The 13491-nt window shown below is 40.7% G+C and overlaps 1 protein-coding gene across 4 annotated transcripts in view; it reads left to right on the plus strand.

The window, feature by feature from the left end:
• tll1 (tolloid-like 1) overlaps positions 1-13491 on the plus strand; it is a 61628-nt gene continuing 48137 nt past the window's right edge. Inside the window, exons 1-2 of one of the 4 annotated variants that reach the window (XM_026171435.1) lie at positions 1-211; positions 1516-1994. In XM_026171435.1, the coding sequence (XP_026027220.1) occupies positions 1814-1994 (181 nt within the window). In that variant the 5' untranslated portion in view covers positions 1-211; positions 1516-1813. Of the gene's footprint in view, positions 212-554; positions 585-1381; positions 1419-1515; positions 1995-13491 lie in introns of those variants that run through there. The other 3 variants (XM_026171434.1, XM_026171436.1, XM_026171437.1) reach the window with 3 other exon arrangements.

Below are 13491 nucleotides of genomic sequence, written 5' to 3' on the forward strand. Positions count from 1 at the left end.
GAGGGCAGGATTAGTCGGGAGCGGCAGAGACAGCGCTCCGGTAATCTCCCGGTAATAAATGGGGGGAGTCAGGCACGTTTGAAACTGCCGGTACCGAGTGACACCCCGAGACCCCCTGAGACTCCGGAGAAAGTCCCCACAGTTGCAGCACGATGGGTCGCTATGTGGCTCCGCAGCAATCCAACGCGCCCCGGGCAGGTAAACGCAGCAGGTAAGCTGTGGAGACGTATGGGTGAGCTTGTCTCAGGAGGATTTACACTGGCAAGGTGTTCACTGTCTGTCAACAACTGCTGGGGTTTTATTTTTACTGCTGTAGTCTTCCGTGTGTGCATGTGCACGTGTATAGGCAGCACTGGGGGAGATTATGGGTGGTTCCTGACAACTTTGCAGTCCGTGCGAAATTAGAGTAAAATACGTCAAATGAAATTGACTGTAAAGGATTTTTTTCTCCCCCTCTTGCCTAAATGCTCTTAGCGTTCTTTTCATGAACTAACACGCTCAGGCTGCTGCGCTGGACCTGTGGATGTCAGGGATGCAGGGGAGGATCACGAACTCGGTTGTTGACCGACCTACTGCTGCCAAGGGTATTTATGAGAGATTAGAGAAGACATCATAGGTGAATGGCAGACGGGTCTATCTATCTATCTCGGGTTGCAGACTATCTCCCACTCTAAAGGCCATTGTTCAGTAGGGATTTATTTATTTATTTATTGAAATTCACTATTTAAGTTTCAAAGGTTTAAAACTGATGTCCCTCTCCCTCTCTCTATGACAGCAACTCAGAAGGGGGCCAGAATAAAAGACCACTTGTCACGTCATGACTGTAAAGCTCCTGCCTCTGGGCGTTTATGGTTTGGCTCTCACCTACTTGGCACCTGCCTCAGAATAACCAGATAACACCTACTTAGAGTCACAGGCAAATTTGTGGCCACCGTGTTACTTTTACCGCTACCGGTTCTTTACTGCCAGTTCACTTTATTTTGCGGGTCAATGTGAATAAAGGTCCAATTAAGCCGGTGATGATTAGTGAGCGGCTTCCTCTCTGAGATCAGAGAGAAGGTTCAGGAGTTTTGCGCATTAAAAAAAACGAACGAAGAAGACTGCGAATGGTCCATTGAATGGAGACAAAAGAAGACAGAGACGTGTGGTTCTGCACCACTTGGGACGAACAGTGCGGTTTGTGTGTGTGTGTGTGTGTGTGTGTGTGTGTGTGTGTGTGTGTGTGTGTGTGTGTGTGTGTGTGTGTGAATGGGCGGTGCGCTGACTTGGGTTGAGAGAGAGAGACAGTACCACCACCGGACACGAGCGAAAGAGAGACACAGAGAAAGAGAGAGAGAGAGAGAGAGAGAGAGAGAGAGAGATTGCGCTAGGCGAGGGACGAGAGTGTTGGTTGGAAACACACAAGGTGGATGATTCTCGTGCGTGCAGCAGCAGCAGACACACCACCGTGCGTCTTTACGCTCAGAGATCACCCAGCCCTGATCTCCTAACCTCTCCTCTTTCTTGCTTGTCTAGCAGCAGCTTCACCTGCGAAGCCACAGCGGAGGACAGCGGAGCTTCTCAGCGGACACTTTGCTGACTGAGAGACGGACGCACGGAAACCTCAGCGTACTTTAACCATGGAGGAGAGTCAGTCGGAGTAGGGTAACTTACTACAACCTACACCATCCACAAGCAGACTGTCACAAAGGACGCCAATCTTCAAGATGGCCCGATAAATTCTTAACGCCGTGCTTCGGAGATTGGATTGTCCATCTCTCAGTAGCGCACGAGACGAGCAGAGAGGCCGTTATTTGGTTATTTCAGTCTTCAGATGGACCGTGTGCCATCCGCACTTGCTGGTAAGATGCGCTGGATCACACTGGTGCTTGCCGGCTTGACTTTCTGGGGCAAAGTTACTATTTGTAACTGTTTCGACTACGAGGAGCCAGACTATGAATATTATGAGGAAGAGAGAGCGGAGACCATTGACTACAAGGACCCCTGCAAAGCTGGTGAGTCATTTTACTTTATTTTAGCTTTTAAATTATAAAAGTAACACAAGAACTATATTTATTACTCTGGTCACGGTGATCCTGCCCTCCTACAGCTGGCTCCGAGGCGGCACGTGCGTGTGTGTATGAGGGATGACAGCGCGCTTCTGCCAATAACCGCATAACCGGTGTCGGTGTCTGTAGCGATCTCGCAGATGCATGCCACGTGCATGCCACGGTGACGGTCACGTTAAGTCTGATGCACTTTTCAATGCATGCAAACACACAAACATGCTCACATTCAGCTCAAGCATCCCCCAGAGTCCAAATATTGGTGGCGCGCATGGATCGCATACGTTTGCGCGCGTGTGCAGATGTCAAGTCAACTAATAACAGGAATAAAAATAACAGCTGGATTTACACAGGCGCGGATTCACGTTCTGTCTCTCACACACATGCGCGTGCACACGTGATAAACATTTAACATTTGTGTAGTTGTTGTGGAGTAACACCCTGATGTGGCTTAATCGCTATGAACGAATTTCTTGTGTGTAAAAAATAAAAGAAAGAAAATCTTTCACTGAATCGAAAATAAATGTGTCTGTTGTGTCAGCGAGTGGTTGCCAGTTTTTTAAAGTTTTAAAGTTTTATACATAAGAGGTGTATTTTTTTAATAGGTCTTTTATTGGCGGCGGGGAGGGGGGGGGGTCATTTTGGTTTTTATATAGTCGCTCTCTTAACCAGTCCCTCTCCTCCTAGTTATTCTCCTCTGTTAGCGCCTGGACCATAACCTTTAAATGCAGTATTTGTTGGTGACCATTTACGTATCCCCATTTTATTAAGGCTGGCTATATGGGAAATGTTTTAGACTGTTACCAGTGTAATGATGACCAGTGGCAGCACCAGATAAGATACACCAGATAGAAACTGGTATTATTACGTTTTCAGCGGTGTGAATCATCCATGTTCTTCTGCTTATCCAATTAAGGGTTACAATTTTTGTGAAAGCCTCTTCCAGCTGTCCTAGCGCTAGAAGAAGGGTACACCCTGGACATGTCACCAGCCTGTCATATGGCTGACAGAGAAACAGACAGACACACTACCTACAATCAATTAAGAATCACTAATAACCTAATATGCGGCAGACAACCCACGGAGTCACTAGGAGATGATGCAAACACACAGAAAAGGCCCAACAGGCCAGTGGATTCAACCACCAGCCACTGTGGAAATGACTGTACGCCAAAGAATAATTAGATTAAATCCTTCAATCCTCACTCTTCTTATTATCTTATACAGACAATACATCTTATGCTTCTTTTTTTACCTTCACTTGATGAAAACAAGCTTGTGCTGTTGCTCAAGTTATTAATTTTTAAAATATTGATAAGCTATAAAATTATTACTTTTTTCCCTAGGTTTTATGTTTTTGTTCATTTGGGAACAAAAATGATTGAGAAATTGTTCTGCAAAAAGGAGTTCCTGTAAAACAGAAGAATACATGTACCTCAGGGCTGATGAGTATATGCACAGTGCCCTGAGGAGCTCCATCCTGTGTTGTGTTGGATGACCACAATTAACTGTGTGGTGGCCCTGGCCACCCTTGGCCACTACTTGGCTCCTCCCCTAATTGTCCCTGAAGTGCACAAACCATTAATAAGAAACATTTGGCACCTAGTAATTGTGTCTTAGGTAAAAGGGAAAATGCAGTTCAGTTTCATATATAGAGCAGCAATTCATAATCACAGTAGGCTCAAGGTGCTCGAGTTTGCTCCAAAATGAGAGAGAAAACGCCAACAATAGGACATATGTGTGTTGATCTTCTTGCTTTTAGGCCTAGAACAACGAATTTCATAATCTAACTTAATATCTTTTTGATATATTTTTTAAGGTTTTTCTGACCCTCTCCTCTCCTCTTTCTATAAGAGGGATGTTGGGATGGTGTAAAATAAATAAGCATCTTTTAAAATCTGGATCCTTGTTTGGGGTTACACCCTCCTGACTTTGTGTGTCTTTCTCCGTGTGTGTTTGTGTACATGCGTGTCCATGTGTGTTTTAGTGGTACTTAATGTTGTCTGCGATGACACATTGGACTGATAAGAACTCCACCCCAGAGCGCTAAGCGTCCACACGCTGACCAACACACATTCTTCCCATACCAAATACACAAACCTGACAACCGTGGACATTGGCCAGTGTGTGTGTGTGTGTCTGCATGTGTGTTTGCTCATGTGCATGTCACACTGATCTCTATGGGTGATTTTTATGTTGACTCTGCAATCCCATGTCTCTGTGGCTTTTTAGCTATGCAAAGAACTTACCGTTCATTCGTTTGTGTGTGTTTTGATGGGAGCCCGGCAGGTTAAAGGGAGTCAGTAAGTCTACGCATGTTTGTGAGACCGAGCGAGTCTTTAAGGTTAAAATAACTGAGAGAAAAAACACAGCGAATGTATTTATTTTCTGAAAATATCGATGAACATAAAGAGCCTTCTATACTCAGCTGCTGAGGTTTCTTGCAGAAAATTGCATAAACGCACACAGGCACACACACTCCTAATAATCAACACATACGTTCATCTTATAAGCCTTATAATTTTACAAGTGCCATTTGTTTTCAGGCATTTCTGTTTTATTGGACATTTGACAGCTGGCACCTTTTTACATCATTTGAACATGTATAGCTCATTTATATTAAATACTGAGTCCTCAAATTTCATTCTCCTTTTACTTTCTCCTCTGATGATTTGGTTTATAATAAGAAAATGACAAAACCATCTCATCTCAGAGTCAGTGTAGGTTTTTTAAACTGTGAATGCAGCCCCACTGGTGAGGTATGAAACTGCTGTGGGTGGGGTGTGGACGACCAAGGTTAAAAAAAATGTAATTAACTTGAATGATTTGTGTAGGATAAGTGGAAGAGGATGGATAGATTTGTGCAGAGATAATAAAGTCTGGTGATGCAATGTTGATGACCTTTACTTCTCTAAAATTCAATTTGAGTCATTTTTTTATTGTTAATAATTGCTGAAAGCTGTGCATGTGTGTGTAGTGGGGTCAATTACGGCTTCTGAAGGCAGAAATTTTTTTTAGAGCCACTGGTGTGGAGGGTGCTCTGGAGCTTTGGCCTGTTTTGCATGATGCTCATCAGCAGATTGAGTTTGCTTATCTTCTCATCTGGCTCAAAGTTTGCAAAGTTTTCATCATTTTATGGTGTCAGTTTATTGTTTAGATGCACAAGTCTTGGGCTAAAAAATAACACTACTGTAAATACAAACGAGTAAATGATTCTGTTTTTTGTTTTATGCCTGCATCCTCACCACCTGATGTCTGTAACTGTTCCACTTAGTACTGTGTGGGAGCATGTCATTTAATATCTACCTGCACATTCTGAAATACAAGCTTTCAATATGCTAATCCAGCCACAGATACGGACACACAAATGTTTCAGTGTGAGCCTGCAGAGCCTCTGACAGACACACACAAGTGTCTGCTGATGTGCAGCTGAATTTAAACCCACTCGCACGCACACATCTCCTGAGATTTTCTGGAGTAATCGTGTTGCAATTAATGCACTGACTTGGCAGCTATGTGCAGCTTGTAAGAAGTGGAAGCGCGACTCATTCCACGCCTGACCCCATGGCATCGGTCTGAGTGGTTGGTATTCCGCCTCCTGTTTTTGCTGGGAAAACACAAGGGGAATATTTGGCTGTCTGCTTATCTCCTCCGAGTCCCGCGCTGGTAGACAGGGGAACACACACTTCCATGCCTTTGTGAAGTGATTTCCCTACACGAACACACATGCACACACACACACGGTACACACACACATGCTAAGCTCCCTCCATTCACCCGCGCTTATCTCTTCCTGGTTGTCTGCATCCTGCTACTCAGCTGGAGATGACACACATACGCGCACGCCCACACACACAAATGCGCACACGTATGTGCCCCTACGCTCACTCAAGAGTCATTCATGCTTCCTTCCAAATCACTGTTCTCATAAAATCCTCACACACATCGAGTGAAAGCTAAACAAACCTTGGTATCTAAAGGCTGTGGGTCTTTTCTTCAGGAGGAATCAGAGACATTACTACCTTTTCTCTACTTTAAACACAATAGTCGGGCATCGTAGGAGTGTGTGTGGGCACAGTGTGTTGTTTTTTTTTATGGACACATCACTGAGATCAGGTGTTACAACATAAGACTTAAAAGATTTAAAAATTTTTATACAAAATTTGTTTGAGGGGTGGCACAGTGGCAAAATAGTTAAGAATTGTTGCTTGACAGCAAGAAAGTCCTAGCTTTGAATCCACCGGCTGGCACAGGCACATCTGTGTGGAATTTGCATATTCTTCCTGTGTCTGTGTGGGTTCTCTCTGGTGCTCCAACTTCCTCCCAGAGTCATGCATGTCAGATTAATCAGTGAGTCTAAAACTCTGTCACAGTTGCCAACGTCTATATTTCTGCGTTAACCACGCCACCCTGTCCAGGGTGTACTTCACCTCTTGCCCTTTGAAAGCTGAAATAGCCTCAGGCCTCCCACAATGCTAAAGTGAATAAGCAGTTCGGAGAATAGATGAATGAAATTAATGAATGAAACAAAGTTGTTTATTCTCTGCATCATGTGCACCTAAAGCAGATTGTCACTGCACATAGTCAGGTAATATGGCTAGTTACATCACAGTCTTCAATTCAACCTTTCATTGGAGGGATCACCTCATAAACCGTTTCACATTGGCTGAAGCTGATTCAGATGTGATGGTAGAATATATAAGGTACCATACTACACTGTACTTTACTGTAAAATAACTGGGATCTGTTCTATCAGTTTCTCATTTTATATGCAGATAAAAGATTCTGGCACATGGGATTTAAAGAACCATTTAAAGTGTACGCCACAGTCTGAGGCAATTGCGTTATGTTGTTCACCACAGAACAAGATGCAGGGTGTGCTTGTTTGAAAGTCTCGTGGATAGGTTTGTTTTAGTCAAGAAGAACAGCAGAAAGAGCGTCAAACAAAACAAATCCAAAATAAACAGGACACGGATTAAGTCAGACATACTGTAGCATGAAAAGGAGGAACTGTGGTGGAGGTTGCAAAGTGGCTTGCAGATGCACAGCAGGTGCTGTTATCAATTTTTGGGGAAAACAAATCTGATGTTGATATACAGGTTGATATACATTGTACATAAATATATCCATGCAAAGTGCTGCTAGGCCTTTACTGCAATCACCTTTAGGTGCTGCTGGTTTGTGGCTCTCTTTGTCATCATTTCCATAACATAGAAGCTGCTCTGTTGGGATGAGATCGGAAGACCGACTTGGCCAATCAAGAATATGGCCTTTATTTGGCTGGAGAAGCTATTGTGTTGTTTTTGCTATAAACTTTAGGTCATTATCCATTTGCACTGTAAAGCACTGTCTGATCAGTTTTGAAGCATTTGGCTAAGTCTGAGCAGAGAACATAACCCTGTACACTTCAAAATCTATCCTGCTACTTCTATCAGCAGTTGCATGATAAATAAAAAACACAAGTAGCCTGGTTACACAAACAGGAATACACGTCGACGCCATAACGTTACCTCCAACATGGTTTATACATGACGTGGCATACTTTAACAATGAACTGTTTCCCCCCTTCTCCATACTTTTGTTGTTGTTGTTTTTCTTAACAATGGGAATAATTCTATGGTTGTTCACTTTAGTTGTCATCTATAGTGTTTCAGGCTTCCTTTTTTGTAAACAATGCACTGGGCTAATTATACAGATCTTTTATCTGCTTAATTTGTCATAGAAAGGAACAGGAGTAACCTGGTTATAAAAGAGCTGTTTGTCAATCAATTTTTGATTTAATTTTGAGCCTTTGAAAATGTTGAGACTGTATAATGAAATGGCTGTAATTCCTCCTCAACAGTTAATGCAAAGCTTTTGTTGAAACCCTTGAATTAAACCTGCAAGTCTGCGCTTCAATCACATCTTTATTCTTTGATTTAAAACCCACTGTGGCATAGAGAGAAAGAAATTAGTAATGATAACCAATACAGCTGATTAGTACGAGTTTAACTCACACTTAAATTTTCTAGAAGTGTCCCAAGCGTACCTCAGATCCTGGGATTTGAACGCCTGTGCAGGTATATGTTCGCTGTGTACTGTACATGCAGCCCACCAAGTCGTGACATGAGCTGCAGCTACTGTTCATCCCTTCCCCCATTCATCAGTAGGAAGGAAACTAGAGCAACATGTGTATGTGTACATTTGGCACCGCGGCTGCCTTGCATCTTTGTGTGTTAGCGAGGGAGCAAGTGGTCTCACTCATATTATATTAAACAGGATTTTCCCGAGCAGAGTGCTCCTGCCACTGAGCTTCCGAAGTCTTCCTCAGGATTCCCGCCTCAGCACAAACTCTGCGGCCATGCCCAGGGCCGACTGTTTGTTCTGGAGCGTCATTGTTCCGGAGCAGCAGAAGCCATGAGTCAGCATCGTCTTCACATCGCCCACCTGCCATGCACCGTTCAATTATTAAATGTCTAGGTGCTTTTATGTCACCCAGCTTTCCCTGATGGTATTTATAGAAGCAAAAAAATAAAAAATAAAAAATCAGACCCATTCACACATTAATGTCTGAAGAAAAGCATCTTTCTCCTGGCAGTCAAACTTGTTTTGTTGTCTAAGTATTGTAGCAGCAAACTCCTCCCTACACTCCACCTGCTGCAGTTGCGATCTTTGATGCCTAAGCAAGCTAACGTTACAGGAAAAAAGTGATGACCATGTAGCTGAGCTAGCCTGTATTGTCACCTGTGGCTGAAGACAGATACGTTTAACCAAACCAGGTAAAGAGAAATATCTTTTTGAGTTCAGATCTCTGACAAAGATCTCTTTAGGATCCTTATGATGTCATAAATTCTGGTTTTCTCAGTCTTTAATTGCCCCCATAGATAATCAGCACTATTGAGATCAGGTGACTGTGGAGGGCAGTTCATCGTACCTCTTCTTTCCTCTTCTTTGGTCTTCTGCTGCTGTACGACTCCTTGTGGTGCTGCTTCTCCTTTGTAAAGAGTTCACCAAACGATGTCTCCATTTCCCTCTCAATATCATACTGCTTAGGGGAATTTGAGGCACAGCTGATGGACGAACAACAGCTACAAGTTGATTATTTTAAAAATTCCTCTGATGTGAGTCAATCAATTCCGCCTGAGTCTCATGTGAACGCTGCTCCACTGGAAAGATTTCATGCCTTCACTTGATTTATGCACTGTAATCTAACTGAAACTCATCATTTACGGCAACTGCACTGAAATCCAACTTCAAATGAAGTTACTCATCCGGTAATTGAAACTATGTAGTCACACCTGGGTTCAGCTATCTGCGATCTCAACAAGAACAACATTGTTCTCTGTTCTATGACTTTGTGCATTTAAAGGCCAGTTGGCTGCTCGTTCCCTGGGTGCAGACCCGGGGCACGCCGACGGGAAACCGAGCCGTAATCACGTCCCGTCACAATGTCTGGCCAAACCCATGACCCGCTAGGGAGGAATCCCAGTGTCACAGTAAAGTGATTAGGGGGTTACACCAGCTCTGTGAGTGCATGCGTCATATGATATCATGTTATTCTGTCTCATACCAAACATGTCTTTGCGCGATCTCGCTGTCAATTTATAGTTCAGAGTTCTAAGTGAGCGAGGCCTTTGAAATCTTTTCATTCATTTCAGATTTAATTATACAGCAGCCAGTTCACAACACGAGTCATCTCAGGTCACAGCACATTTAAGGTCAAGACCTTAGAAAAAGAGAAAACCCCCTTTGAGCAATGAACAGTGGAGATAAGGTGGTTTTTACTCAACATATTTGTGCTCTCCTACCCTTTACCTTCCATCCATAGCATTTTACAACATGTTCTTCTTTTCCTTTTGATCTCTTGGCATAGACTACTAGCAATATTTACTGAAAAAACTAAAAATAGCTCCACTTGGACAAAAGCTCCTGTTAACTGGATTTGTTTATGATCAGTCTGGACTTCATTCCGGGTCATTTCAAATGTCCAGGTGTGTGCCTCATGGCCCTGCCATCTGTTTTCAGCTGTGTTCACGGATGAAGAAACTGTGCTTATTCTAATCTCTAGACAAACACACACGCACACTGTGGTGCAGGTAAACACAGTGATGTGTCAGTGTACAAGTGTGTAACTGGGTCTTTGTCAGTGTCTGGGACTATATTTACGTCTGTAAAAATATATAATTAGAGTTTGCGTGTTTTGTATAGAGTCAGACCTCAGTGCGACTGGTGATTTTAAAGTTTCTAATTATGGCTTCAATTCAGTGAATACTCACCAACACTGTAAGTACCCTGTTTTATTCAGGATTTTTTTCTATTGCATGTCACTCTTGTCTCTTGCCTCTGTGTCTCTCTCTTTCAAATCTACTTGCAGCAGGGTGTGGGTATGAACATTTTTGGACTTGGACTAAGCAGCTACATTTTTCACATTTTTTTTTTTTACCAGTGATAGAAAAACTGCAGCATCTCTTTACATTCCAGCACCTTGGCGTAAGTGCAGTAGCTCAGCATTATTCCATCTTAAACACTCAAAGAAGAATAGAAACGGCCGTTTCAATTTCAAGTGCTACTCAAAGTCATACTTTGCTTCACAATGGACAATGGGGGCTTTGGACAGTTTGGTTTCACAGCAGTTATTTTGGGTTTCGGGATAAAAAAAATCCATAGAGACAATCCATGTAGCATCTCCAGGAATTTCAACACTTTACAATTTGTGTTTGAGTCTAATGTTCGATCAGAGTGTTGTGAACGTTATGAAGGTTGGTACGTGGGCTTGTGTCACACATAGGCTTTGACACAACCCCCCTCTGTGTACTCTGTAAAGGAAGGCCAACTTGAAAGTGCTTTAAACTGACTCCTTTGGTTGGTAAAATCAATCAAAAGCTATACAAGACTATAAGACTATTTATTTATTTATGGCCTCTGCAGATATTAACCTGGTTTCAATCACCAGTTTCAAAACTTACCGAATATGGTGGTTGGTTTTTTTTTTGCAAATTTTGTAAATTAGGAGTAAAATAGATAATAAGAAGCAAACTCACCAAGGCAGCTCACTCTCCAATATTTACCTTTAAAGGAAATATTGTATTTTGTATAAATTCATTTGGGTTTTTAAATTCAAGAAGTTTGTAGTGCAGTAAAAGTCAGATAAGGGATTACAGGTATTGATTTGTAAACGATCTGACATGAATAACTTGATCCTATTATATGATATTATACCACTATGACTAACTAGGCAGCTCATTCTCTGTCTCTTAGCAACCCTGTCTTTAAACAAGCAACACACTTTGGGGTAGAAGTGTAAAAGTGAGGTCAGAGGTCAAATGTTGTAGTTGTTAAGTCCTTTTACATTGTTGTTTATACTAGTCAGACTAGTTGGAGCATCTGATTGTTGATGTGTTTTATAATGTTTGGAATGTTTTTCTGTTATATATACTGTTGGTGTTTTTATAGACTTAAAAAAGGCGTTTGATACAATTGATCATTCTATATTAATGAATAAACTAGAGAGATATGGCATAAGAGGGATAGCATACAAGTGGATGAAAAGTTACCTGGATGAAAGATATCAATATGTCGAATTCAATAATGTAAAATCTAAGCAGTTGAAGGTAACTTGTGGCGTTCCTCAGGGCTCTGTGCTGGGCCCTAAATTATTTATATTATATATAAATGACATATGTAGTGTTTCCAAACTGTTAAAATGTGTATTGTTTGCTGATGATACCACTCTATACTGCTCAGGTAAAAACTTAGAACAGCTTCTGACTACAGCGGAAAAGGAGTTAAATATATTAAAAAACTGGTTTGATGTAAATAAGTTATCATTAAATATAAAGAAAACAAAATTGATTATTTGTGGCACTAGACAAATGAAAAATGTATCTAAAATAAGGGTTAATGGAATTGAAATTGAAAGAGTGTACGAAAATAAATTTCTTGGAGTGATAATTGATGATAAGCTGAGTTGAAAGTCTCATATAAACCACGTGAAAACAAAAATGTCAAAAACCATTGCTATTCTCTATAAAACAAAGCATGTCCTGAACAAAAAATCATTATACACACTTTATTGTACTCTGTTGCTTCCATATATGACTTACTGTCTGGAGATATGGGGTAATGCATATAAAACGAACACTCTTCATATTTTCAAGTTACAAAAAAGAGCTATAAGAATTATAAACCAATCAAACTATATAGAACCAACTAACATTTTGTTTATTAATCTGAATACCCTGAAATTTTATGATTTAGTTGAATATAAAATGGCACAGATAATGTATAAAGCACAAAATAACTTGCTTTGCCCCAGTACTCAGAAGCTGTTCAAAGTCAGAGAGAGTCAATATGACTTAAGGGGAACAGATTTCTTTAAAAAAAACAAGATAAGGACAAACATAAAGCAGAGATGTGTTTCTGTTAGAGGAGTTAACCTGTGGAATAGTTATGACAGTGATTTAAAAAGGTGTAGTTCATTTTCCTTGTTTAAAAACATGTTTAAAAATAGAGTATTAGAAAAATATATAAATCAAGAATGAAAAGAGCAAAAAGGAGAAAAAAAAATAACCTCTTGATTCTTTTGCTTTGATGTAGTTACTTATCTAAGGTGGAAAGTTTTTTTTTCTTTGTTTTTTTTTTTTTTGTTGGTTTGTTTGTTTGTTTGTTTGGTTTTTGCTTTGTTTTATTATTTTCTTCAAGCCCTGTGTACAGGAGCTGCATACAAAAAGATATTTTGTGAAAAGGGTTGGCGTAATAAGCAAATGCTTCAGCCAATACCTTTTGATTAGCCTTGTCTCATGCTTTCTTTCTTTATGGTAGATTTTTGTTCTGCTTTCACTGTTTTTTTTTCCCCACTGTTTTCACTGAGATTTGAATTTGAATGCTAATCAATAAAATCAAAATCAAAATGAAAAAAAAAAAGTGACATCATATTTGGATGCAAACTATAATGTGGTATTTAGAAGATATACGTGTCACATATACATGTAGATATGATTTTCTATATGCCAATATGTTTTTGATACAAACAATGGCAGTAAGAAACTTTGACTTTCAGATCAATCTGTTGATGTTGAAGGAGAGGTCAGAGGTCAACATGATATTTTAACTCTTTCTATGGTACTTTATACATATTGACAATACATACTGAACTTGTAAGATTCATAGTTTCTAAGTCATAATGTTTTTTGTCAGCTTGGTAAAAAGAATAATCATGGAGCTGATTTTAAAGATCTTGGTGTTACACTGAGCAGTGTCCAAGTCTTTCAGTCAGCTCCACTTGTCGTGCCTAACTTTAAAAGACCGAGATGGTGATGGGCAAAATGTCCAAGTTGAGGTTTCAGAATATTAGTTGACAAACCAGTGGAGCCATCTATATCCATTTTTAATCTTTGGTATCACTGTTGCCTCTTACAAGGGAACATGGAAACCTTGAATCCATATTAGGCTTTTTAATGTAATCATA

Source organism: Astatotilapia calliptera, chromosome 6 (genome assembly GCF_900246225.1).
Source record: "Astatotilapia calliptera chromosome 6, fAstCal1.2, whole genome shotgun sequence".
Taxonomy (NCBI): domain Eukaryota; kingdom Metazoa; phylum Chordata; class Actinopteri; order Cichliformes; family Cichlidae; genus Astatotilapia; species Astatotilapia calliptera.